Source organism: Rhamphochromis longiceps, linkage group LG13, assembly GCF_057381845.1.
Source record: "Rhamphochromis longiceps isolate RC_006_pf linkage group LG13, R_longiceps_female_GT1.1, whole genome shotgun sequence".
Taxonomy (NCBI): Eukaryota; Metazoa; Chordata; class Actinopteri; order Cichliformes; family Cichlidae; genus Rhamphochromis; species Rhamphochromis longiceps.
Genome location: NC_140569.1, coordinates 5352849 through 5365040, shown reverse-complemented (window position 1 = coordinate 5365040; position 12192 = coordinate 5352849). Strand labels below are relative to the sequence as shown.

The 12192-nt window shown below is 40.0% G+C and overlaps 1 protein-coding gene across 2 annotated transcripts in view; it reads right to left on the bottom strand.

The window, feature by feature from the left end:
* The window catches only part of gfra1a (gdnf family receptor alpha 1a), a 101641-nt gene that overhangs the window by 11872 nt on the left and 77577 nt on the right, over nt 1-12192 (bottom strand). For both annotated transcript variants that reach the window (XM_085427583.1, XM_085427584.1), the window contains 2 exons: nt 9296-9405; nt 8475-8609 (listed from right to left, as the gene is read on the bottom strand). In XM_085427583.1, the coding sequence (XP_085283709.1) occupies nt 8475-8609; nt 9296-9405 (245 nt within the window). The remainder of the gene's footprint in view (nt 1-8474; nt 8610-9295; nt 9406-12192) is intronic.

Genomic DNA, 12192 nt, shown 5'->3' with positions numbered 1-12192 from the left:
CAGAATAACCTATCAGTCTTTTCTAGCTCTTATTGAGATATATCTGTATTAAAAAAGATCCATCATAATTCATTAATGATAAAAGATCTATATTTGAGAGTAAAAGCAGATTCATGGTTGCAGATTCATGTACCTTAAGGTATAACATGTCATTAACCTGCACCTGCAATAACTTGCAATGCATTAAATACATTAAAAAGATCAGTCAACGTTTGACATTAAAAACTTTGCATAAAGTCCTTAAATACACCCAGCTGGACTTGATAAGTTCATTTGTGAAATGATGTAATGTAACACACAGTAATGTTGTTACTTTGAACATAAAAATGATAAAAAATTAGTATAATGACATTTAGTTGCTGAGTTACAGATGGTGTAGCAGGGGTTTGAGGAGAAATAAGCATACATACATAAAGACAGATATTTTTTGCATTATAGTAAGAAAGCTCATACTGACTAATACATATATGCCTGGTGATTTGCCTTGTATCTGAATATGATGCTGACACCAGTCTATGTTGTTGCTTCTGGAGAAAATGAGGCTTTATTTTCTCCAGTAGTTCAGGAAACATTCACTCCATTAAAGAGAATATGGACACACATCCATAACCAGTTTAAAGGAGGATCTAAAAACCAAGTGAACCTGTTTCAGCCTGCAGACCTGTAAATTTGCTGATTCAATTCCAGGCCTTTGTAGAGTGGCATCCTTTAGACCGGTTGTTTCTTTGCAGGACCAAAGGAGTACCAGCAGCCGTGTTAGCAAAATTAATTTGTGAAAACTGAAGAATGGCTGATATCAGATCTGAGAGAAACAATCCTCGTAGTCTTTTCTGAACACAGCAAGACAGCGTCCCCTAATTCCTGCTGACCCAAATCTACTCGTTTTCTTGTGCAAGAGGAATGATGGGATCCTCGGTGTGTGCCTGGCATCTCAGAAGGTGATAATGTTCTCAAAATGTTTACCTCTGGCTACATGCATTAGAAAAGTCTGGATTTTAAGGATATTTTATGGAATTTTATGCAATCAGATTTTGTTCTGATCTGTTTGAATAGTCCATGTAAAGAAAATGGTGAAAGATAAATGACTTAGATTTAAACAGAGTTTCTTTGAAGCCACTGAACAAATCACGATCTTCCGCTCCTCTGGTCTTTCCTTTCCTTCCTCCTGAGAAACTGATTTCCAATTGAACTCCCCATGACCTAGAAAGAACCTTTGAGTTAGTTCCAGTCTGCAGATTTAATAAATGTGACTAGTAATCTCGAACTAAGCAAACCCAGAGGCTTCTTCACTTGATGTGCCTTGCCAAAGTGAGCTCTGGTAAGAGAAAGATCTCTGACACAGACAAACAGCATAATGTTTTCATTAATGTAGATTCTATAGAACTTTATTGTGAAGGTCGTTGTTGTGATTTGGCACAACTTAAACAAAACTACTTTTTTGTTTAGTTTAGTTTTATCAGTGTAGAAATCACATATAATGACAGAAAAAAAAAGGCTATGATTGTGTTTTATTTATTATTAGCTATAACAATAGACATGCCTTTTCTGTGTGTACCTTTCATTTTGACAGTGACAATCCAAAATATTATTCCCTCAACATATTTGTTTAACATTTCACAAGAGATGCGGTAGCTGAAGAAATTGGCTGGCATTAATTTTTGGAGATGCAATATTCAGCACAAAACAAGTAATTTTTGTCAATATCCTGCAGCCCTGATGCGTGCGGCTCTGCTCAAGCACGTGAATATTTAATTTTTCGCCGATGTGTGTGTATGCGATTGCGTAGCTGGTAGCTTTGTGTCGAGACAGCAGAAGGCTGATGGGGATATTGGAGGTGTTGATGGGCTCTTTTTTGTCTCTTCTGTCTGTCTCCTCACCTAAGGCCTAATTACAAAACACACTCGCAGCACAGTGAGCGTGCGTGAAAAACAGGTTACATGTCAAATTAAGGCACAGGACATCAGACCTGCATGTGTGCTCACTCCACTCCTTATTTTTAGATATACAATGTTTTGGAACCTGTGTTTTTTCCTGGCTCCTCTCTGACATTTCCACTCATTTGAAGTGTTTTTGGCAAGGTGACGTCTTTGACTAATTATTCAGCATGCTATTGTAGAAAGAAATAAAAACTTTGTTCAGAGATTAAAAAAAGGATTATTGATATTTCCTTAGTTTCTGTTGGAAGAGCTCACATACAAATATCTGTAAATATATCTACAGTTACAACAGTGGATGCGCATATTAAACATGACCACAGTTTTAAATATTGAGGTCAGTATGTGTATAAGCCAAATACTAAGGATTCGAGTTTTTTTTTTCCATTTTAAAATCACACTAAGAGCAGAATTTCATACTATAGTCATTTTAAACATTAGTGCAAAAGTAGCACTAAAACAGTTTCTTTCAGTCAGAAGATCAAGTGAGTGGCTGCACAAGGAAAAGAAACCAATGATGATTTTGATGTGTGCATCATGCAAAGTCACTCTCGTGAGTTGGCAATGAGGATAATAGTTCCCATTCTCAAAATTAGACAACAACCAAAACTGAAAAACAAAATACAAGCTAATCTTCTCTAAAACATTATAAATGCAAATACAGCTAGGTGTTATGCAAATTATTTTTGCAAAATACCACATTTTAAGCATCAGAGCTGTTTGCTTACCAGCATTTGCAAAATAGCAGTTAATCAATATTTGATCTTCTTATCTTGAATGAAAAACTAAACCTTTTTGTACTTATGTAAAATAGCATGTGTAGCTTTCATTGTGAGTGAAAATGTCATCAGCACACTAACCAACATGAGCATATTATTCACTAAGGTGACACTGGGCAAGTTCACACTCGTACCTCTGACATTCACACACTACCACACAATTTCTATGGTTTCACTTCACTTCCTACAGATTAAACTTCAAGAAGAGAAAGTATTATGTTAAGGGCAAAGCATCAATCCTTGAGCATATTTGCATAATAAACCTAAAGACACTGAGCCTTTGGCTTTCCTCAACACATTTGATACAGAGCTAATGGAAGTCCTGCTACTATTTACTCAGGATACATAAAAATGACTCTGTGGCATACCAAACAAAATATATTCAGTACATTAGTTTTCAGATACTGTTGACTGTATGAGATTTATGTGGCCAGTTTGATGTCACCCGCTGGTTTTGGACTCCACATTCTAAAGTTTCAGCATCAGCCTTTAATATGCACCCATGCTGTTTTTCTGAAAAGAAAAATGGCAGCAGTGAGAACGTAGAGCGTTAAATTATCAGCTAAAGCTAGAAAGCAGGGTTGTTAAGCATGTCTGCCAATTAGTGCAAAGTAACAAACTAAACAGGTTAATCAAAAAGAAATTCACAGACTTTTTGAGTGGGCTACACCAGCGGTCTCCAACCTTTTTTGTGCCACGGACCGGTTTATGCCCGACAATATTTTCACGGACCGGCCTTTAAGGTGTCGCGGATGAATACAACAAAATAAAACTAGTACCGGTACCGAAAAAAGAAGATTTATTCATAACACACGTGAAAAGACCCAGGAAAACCAAGTTAATGATAAAAACGATAACAAAATAACGCTGAAAACCGATAAAAACTATACATTTCACACCTGAGCCTCAACTCTCACGGCCCGGTACCAAACGACTCACGGACCGGTACCGGTCCGAGGCCCGGGGGTTGGGGACCGCTGGGCTACACCACACAGAAAACCATATTATACCTGATATAACTTCATTAATAAAAAACGACTAAAACCACAAACACAAGACGTCCAGTTCAGTGACTCAAACAGGCAGAACTGATGACTAGTAAACAGCAAACAGCCACGTGCATAACTCCAGTATCCAAATGAATGAGTCAAATTAAACCGGAAGCCTTTTTATATACACTAAGTAGCAAATCTCTTTCAAATAAACCTTTCTAAAACACTAGGACAAACAATGATTTAACCTTCATCAATGCAAACGGCAATGTGCACTAGAACAAACATGATATCATCTTCCCACTGCAGCAGATATTGGTGTTAGTAGTATGAGTTTGCCTCATGCAGATGTCTACATTACCACTTTATCTCACTTTACATGTACATGGATTGTTGTAATACTAGAATTATGTTGGACGGCGTGACCTTTGCATATGCAGGAAACAGGGAGGAATTACACTAAAAAAGCTTTGAATATATTAAAGTTACAGTGTCTCCTTGAGAATATTAAAGCAGCGGATCCGAACCTGGGGGTGGGTCACACAATAACCGAGAAGCTGTATAAAAAAATTACAGGATAGGAATGCAGAAGGAGGTGTGTGCTATAATCAACCTCAATACTCTGAAAGCTCACACAACAAAACATACACATTTAAGGAAGTCAGAAGCTTAGAAAGATACAAACCAATGTAATGCTCAAAAAATCCTCTTTTCTGTCTTTTTGTCTAGTCTTTGTCCTTCCTCAAGTTACTTTCTAGCCATGACCCTGTAGCTGGTGTGTGTCAAGATCGTCAGAGTTGTCAGTTCCACTTACTGCTGAGCAAGCCTAATGAGAGCAGAAGGAGGGAGGGCATGAAAGGATGGAGATGGAGACAAAGAGTTGGGATGAGCAGACAGAAGTGGGATGAAGCATGAGCTGGAGAACAAGGGAAAAAGAAAGGGTTGTAATGGGAAAAATAAGGGAGCAGTGAAGAAAAAGGGAGAACTGAGACTAATAATGAAGAGTCAGAGGAGGCGTATTCCTTCTCACTTTGAACTATGTTCAACTTCCCCAGTGAATAAAAGCAAATAGTAGATATAGAGGGTGTGTTTTAACCCACGTTAACCCCCTTTGATCTTGGAAATCTCACAATGACACTTGAACACACAAAATCATGCCAGCACGCAGAAGCAAAGACTTACAATACGTTTCATGTCTCCCACGTGCACTAACTGGGTGCAGACTCACACACACGCACGCCGACTGCAGCGGCCCTTATTATCTAGAGCAGAGGAACCTTGTTAACCCTGACTGGTAAAAAGACAACGGAGTAGAGAAAACAAGAAGAGGGAGGGGAAAAAGATAATAGAAGAGGAGAAGACAAATGAGAGCGTGAAAGAGCGAAGAGTTGGTGAAAACGAGGCTGCCTCTTGTTGGTGTTTTCTCATCTGCTAACTGCCATTCTGACAGAGGAAAATCAAACCACCCACTCTGCTCATGTAGAGCCGAACAACCGGCACCAACTCATTCCCCTCATTGTGACTACAGCTCATTGTCTTCAATGCACACCACTTTCTACAGCACACACCCACGCATGAACACCCTGCCCAATTGACTGCTTGCCACACGGGTCTCGTGGTTGATTGCTTCATCAATCGAATACTGAATTTTTAATTAAGGTGACTGTACATCTTGACAGCTGCAAATAGATAGTGGTCAATCTGTGCTATGTTGCACAAAACTAATTCATCATTCAGACCAACTTTCACCCAGTGACAGGTTAAAGCTGCTTGTACCACAGCAACGTGAACAAGATTTCAAAGAAGCTGCAAGTAGTGTTAACTCATTCAAATTGCCACTCGAGGCTTTTTCAGGAAAAAACAAAAAACACTGTACATTACACTGTACATCAGGATCAAGCTGGTGAATACAGAGGGACCTTCAGCAGCTGATAAGACAGATATTCTCACTGGGAGTTGGCAGAGATTAGAAAAAGAACTGAAGGACAGTTAAATATTGAATTAATATCTACCCTGTGACCAGAAACACAGCTAATGGCAGCGTATGAGATGTGATTATAAAGTTACGCAATTCCGCCCAGGAAACATAACTTTCAAATCCTCCTGGTGCACTGCTGGACCACGTCAACAATGGCTGCTATTTGTAAATGCCACTGACATAGTCCTGAAAAATGTACTTGTATGGGAATTTTAATGAACCTCCACTTCTCTTTCAAAGGAACCCCACTTTTATACCGAGGCTCATTCACCAGTGATGATGAGAGCTGGGTTACCATCTACAACACAGTGGGAGTAAGTACCATGTTTAGCATTTATAGAGTTCAACATTCTTATCGTAAAGCTGACATGACAGCCGTCTGATGGACTGGCTACTTGTCAGGATGTACTCAGCCTCTTGCCCTGTTAGAGTTGGGATAGGTTCTTAACCTACTCTGAACTATATAAGCAATGCAGAGGCCGCATTACTGAAACAACAACCAAGTTTTATTTTGATATGTTTAATTTTTTTTTTCAATCACATAAATAACAATTTGCAATTTTAACTGATTTTTGCTTGCCGACATAATTTAAACCAAAATGCCAATTAAAAGTGTCTTAAAGTAAAATTCCAGAGCGCAAGAAAAGCTGGAATCTTTAATAGGAGATTTGTTTTTATCAACACTTAACCCATGTCATACCAGCTACCACACATCAGAAGCTACATTAAACATACTTTATAACTAAAGCAGGAGATGGCAGCGACACTGTCTCATCAAAATCTTTGCTGATTAAATGAAAACATTTTCCAATTTTAAGTTCACCTGATTGTTTTCACCTGTTTTCTGCTCCCTCCTGGTTCTTGTTGAGTTATTAGTCCACTGTGTGTCTGTTCCTGCATTCCTCTTTCCTGAGTCAGCTGTTATGCTTCCCCTTATTATGCTGCCCTGCCTTGCTCTCCCTCTCTCTTGAAATACGGTGACACCATGAGGATAAACATTTGTTTAAGACTCTGCATTTTGAAGCCTCTGCATGCCATGTCAGTTTTTTGGAATAGCATTTGAACGAGAGGGTTGCATGCCAAGTTCCCAAGTAAAGCTATTATTGTTAGTTGCATTATACCTATGACGGCACACTCAAGCACACATATCTGGCAATTAGTGCAAAATAGCAAACCAATGAAATATTACAATTTCACTCACAAAAACTGAAGCATAAAAGTGACAACAGCATCTAAAACGCTCTAAAAGGAACCACAGAATGGTCAAGTGGTTCGGGCTCAGGAAAGAGGAAGCCTAGCAGAGAGCTGCCACCTACACCTGCCTGGATCAAGACACCTGTAATCCAAAACCAACCACTTTCACAACTCAAGTGTCTAGAGGGATTTTAAAAACATCTACACACCATTAGGCCAAACCCATATTTTAGAACCAGCTGTAAATGTGCTTTTTAATATTGCTAAGATGGGTATTTAACCTCCTAAGACCCAAACTCTTCCACGACATGCATTTTTTAATTTCTCTTTGATATTTGGGCATATTAGGACCCGATGAAAGTAAAAACAAAGAATTACCAGGTTTTTCTTTTTAACCTGATTTTTGTTTCTAAGATAAATGAGAGCCACAATGAGGATATTCGTTTAAAATTTCGATAGATCAGTGGCAGTATGTCCTCATAAGTGGATATCAGGCCCTTGTAGAGCAAAAGTGAGTATTTTGGGCTAAATAACCCAAAATGTGATGTCCATATATGTGGACGCCAGGTCCTAGGAGGTTAAACATGGGAATGTGTGGAAATGTACTCACTTTTAGAGCCAACCTCAAGTGGCTGCTACAGAAACTGCAGTCTACAGTTCCACACTGCCTTCATTTTCCAGCTGCTCGGTGAGCACATATGCTCATCCAGCATGGGTGTCCTTGAGGGAGATTGTCTTCCAGCTGTGACCCTGTCTCCTGACCTCCGTAGAGGAATCAATTAGGAATCACATTACACTTAAACTGTGTTGGGGAGGAAAGAAGCAGCTGACTGCCACTGAGTGTAGTATCAAAACAGAAGGAGCAGAACCAGTTTAGATTACAAGGAAACTCAAAGTGAGGCTGGCTTACATGTGCACAGACCCATATTAATCTGGTTAGAAACAGGTGTGTTTACACTGAATGTATGTGGAAGAGAGAGAGAGAGAGCGCGAGAGAGTTTTCCCGTCTCCATGAGTTTGAAGACATTTTTAAGACTCCAAAAGTGGTTTTAGTGTCAAGGTTACAATTAGGCTATGGTTCCATTTATGCTAAGGGTTAGTGTTAGGCATTCATTTTCGATGCTTAGGGTTAGGGTCAGCAGCTAGGGAAATCATTTTGTCAATTAAATGTCCCCACTAAGATATGAAAACACGACTGTGTGTGCGTGTGTGTGCGTATGTGTGACTTCAAGTAGGTTTGTTAATTAAAGTCATTGCGTAAGAGGGTTTAGATGGAAAAGCCTCTTTCTGTCAAAGATCTGGAGCAGGAGTTCTGCTACACATTGAGACACTCTGGTGCAATATGACTGGCTTTTTTTCTGTTATGCTGCTGGATAACAATGCAAGCATGGCAATGGGATATATTTGGTAAGAAGGAGATACTGGAAAGAAAGGAAGGGATAAAAGTGCACAACAAGAATATGACCAGCAGAGCAGAGTAGGTGAAAACAGACAGACACAGAACTCAGAAGAGCTGCTAAGACTAATCCACAGTCAAAAAAGAAAATTGAACAGATAACAGCTGGTCAAAGTAGAGCAGCACAAGAGGAAAACTTACGTAGGCAGGTGTTCTCTGTGAAGAACTCAGTGAATTTGTCACACTCATCCTTATTGTTGCCGCTGTTGCTGCAGTCGCAGTAGGGAGAGACACTGATTTTGGGTGAGCGCAGGTAGTTGGGAGTCATGACAGTACCTGGAGAAAGATGATAGAATGATTCACTGATTATTTTCAGTAACAAATGTGGTCCATAAACAAGGCTTTATTGTAAACTGTTCAACCCTGAATGAGCTGCTAACTACCAATTAAAAAAATAAAATAAAATAAAAATTTAAAGCCTTCAAAATATCAGGTATCATCATCGTGCTGTGTTGATGATAAATGTTTAGCAGTGATGATTTTTATTTTCTACAAGAGAAACGCAGTCTGGTGGAGTTTCTCCAGGAAGCAGAATGCAGAGAAGGTGGAGTGAAGAATAGGCTCTCTCTCTGCGAGGGAAAGTAAATAGCTTCAGTCAGTGATTTCTCACTCCCCCAATGGATTGTTCCCTTGTGCTGGCTGCAGTCCAGAACAGGCCATTTTGTTTTGCAGTAGGCAGAATGAATTGGCGCTGTGTGGACAGTGTGTGTATGCGTGGTCAGGTTTGGCGACTTGAGAGGACCAAATCTCGAGGTTGCAGTAACTGTTGTCGGGAAGAAATCAAGAGTGGGATTGGTCCACGTTGTGAGTGAGATAGCTACAAAAAATTACAGCTTGGTTCTTCATGTCAAAGCTGTGTTGCATTTTTAACAATGTCTTAAGCAAATTCTCATATTTCAAGATCTTAGAAACTGCAGTTAATCCCGAGTCAAACCTGACCGGTCACAATCGAGCGAACTCACCAATCAGACCCGAGTAGGCAAGGAGGCAGTCTGCATAGTTCTCCTTCAGGCAGCCTGACAGCGAGCGGGGCTCCGGCTGGCAGTTGACAAAGAAGTCAGCGAGTCGTGACCTAAAACACACACAGATCAAAAACTATTTTGTGATTATAGCTCCAGCAGATAAGTTCAGACGGCCAATGCGACTGTAAATGAGCAGCAAAAGGCCCGGTTGAAATTAGTGTCCACTGGAAGTCATTTGTCTCAATTCAATTAGCCTTCTTAATGGCTGACTTCAGTGCAGTAAGATGACCCTTTATGCTGCGGCTGGTTTGTATCCTGGAATGAATGAAGCTACGGACTATTCTCCGCCCAGTCTGTTCTGTTTCATTTACCTCCTTCAAAAATGTTTGTTTACACTTTTGCACCAGGTGCAGTGGTTTGTGAAATTGAAATGGTGTTTGTAGTCCCAAGGAATTCACAATTTGAAGTGAAATTACGTGTGATATAGTGGCTCTTTGACACAAAGCTAACACCTTCAGACTCAAACATCTTTAACCATCTTGGTGTGTTGGTGCAGTTTCGGCTATAAATCCTCTCACTACTGTTAAAACGTCAAACTAAGCTGAGACATTTCCCAACACGGTCAGAACAGGTCAGAAAATCAAAAGTTACTTGCACAAAACAGCAGATGTTACTGGATAGATTTTCACATTTTTTGTACATTTTTTTAAAGTAAGTATGACACATTTTTTCCAAATGCTTTTTTTTTGGTAAAATACTGTTAAATGGTTTTAAATGTCAGTAAAAAGCTTCGCATAGCTTGTGTTCCTGCACTGTTGCTGAGTAAAAGCAACAACATAGCCAAAACTGCACATAAAATTCAAAGGTGGTATGCTGAATGTGCAATAATTGGTCTCCACCAACTACTCTTGCTTAATTTGTGTGCGTGTTTGTTAGGACTTGTTTAATACCTGTAGTGACTTCGAAGGAATTTAAAAACTGGACACCAAAGATCGTCTTTAGTTCAATATTTGATCAAATGTGAAATATATTCAGTGGTGTTCTGTTTGATTTACTAGGAACAAAAAAGTCATTGAAGAATATTACAATGCCCAAGTAAAGTTGATCTTTGTGATATAAGTGAGTTTGACCAAGTTCATGCCAAACATGAGATGTTAGGTTTTCAAGGACTTGATGGACAGCCTGGGTTGTATTCATCAAATTCAAAATGAGCATGTTTAGTATTTCTCATTTTCAGCATTTAAGATGCTCTTTATACTAGTTTCACGCATCCAGATACAGTTCAAATGATTTGCAAAGCAGTGTATCCTTTTTCCTCCCTCTCTCTCTTTTGTTCCTGTTAGTTTTTTTGGGCAGCACGGTGGCACGGTGGTTAGCACTGTTGCCGCACAGCAAGAAGGTCCTGAGTTCAATTCCACCATCAGACCGGGGTCTTTCTGTGTGGAGTTTGCATGTTCTCCCCGTGTTTGCGTGGGTTCTCTCCGGGTACTCCGGCTTCCTCCCACCGTCCAAAGACATGCAGCTTGTGGGGATAGGTTAATTGATTAATCCAAATTGTCACTAGGTGTGAATGTGAGTGTGAATGGTTGTTTGTCCCTGTGTGTTGGCCCTGCGACAGACTGGCGACCTGTCCAGGGTGTACCCCGCCTTTCGCCCTATGACAGCTGGGATAGGCTCCAGCGCCCCCCGCGACCCTGAAAAGGATAAGCGGAAGCGAATGGATGGATGGATGGATGGATGGATAGTTTTTTTGGACATGGGGTTGTATCTGCACTTGCAGTGTGATCCGTCTTATCACACCAATCTGGTGCAGAGCTGAGCAGTGCCTGGCGAGAGCTGTCAACAGCAGCCAGCATACTACACCTGACATATGGTGAGGGAACTTGTGGAAATGCATGGCTTTAATCTGTCTGTGCTAACTGACAAATGGACCGGGAGGAAGCCGTGCTGCAGTGAGACCTGTTGTTCAAGCCCTGAGCATATGTGTGATGGATTGAGTGTATGGAGGGTTGAAGCTGCCAAAATCAAAAATGAAGAAAAAAAGATAAATGACTGAATATGTAAATATGTTACAACAACATAAAAATAAATGCAGCCATTCATTGTGTTTCGTTTTTGATTTACGTTTATCAATATTAATAAAATGACAAGTCAAAGAATTTGAAAAAAAAAGTATTTATATATGCATCCTTTTCCTCTGCATCCACCATACTAATGTCCTAAAACCCTCCAAATTCAGTATCTTTCTATATTTCTGTAATCACTTTAAAAAATTACCTTATACAAAAATAAATGCAGAAAATTTACATTGAATTCTTAGTATAATAAACTAAATTCTGGCATCTTCGGTCCTTCATAGAGAGTTCCATTGGGAGAAAGATGGACGGAAGAAGAGAAACTTGCAGTATAAATTTACTACTGCTGCCTGCTGTTAAGCAGAGACAGAGGGTGAGGCGAGAGGGAGGGAGACCTGAGGCCACAGTCCAAATGGAGCTAATTTATGATGCCTAATGCCTCCATTTAATCCCAGAGACCCACAAGACTGCTGGCTCAAGCCTCCGGAGACTGCATAACCACATATACACACACACTAGTGAGGGCAGTGTCAGATGTCCATCACTGAATTACTCTTTTCTGACTCTTAATGCAGGAACCCTACAGTGTACGTGGGTGTGAGTCTGAGACTTGAGGCATAAAGGCAGACAATTTATTACTGCTGGTGCTACACTGACTACTACACAATGTAAAGAGGTGTCTATGGGGCATGTTAATGCACAAATGTGTTTCACAAAGTGGGGACTTGCCTCAGATTTGCAGACAGAAAGCTTGTCTGCACACTGTAAAGAATTCGATTTTAGGCTCTGTGAGTTAAGATTAGAGTAAAGCCGAGGTCAAAG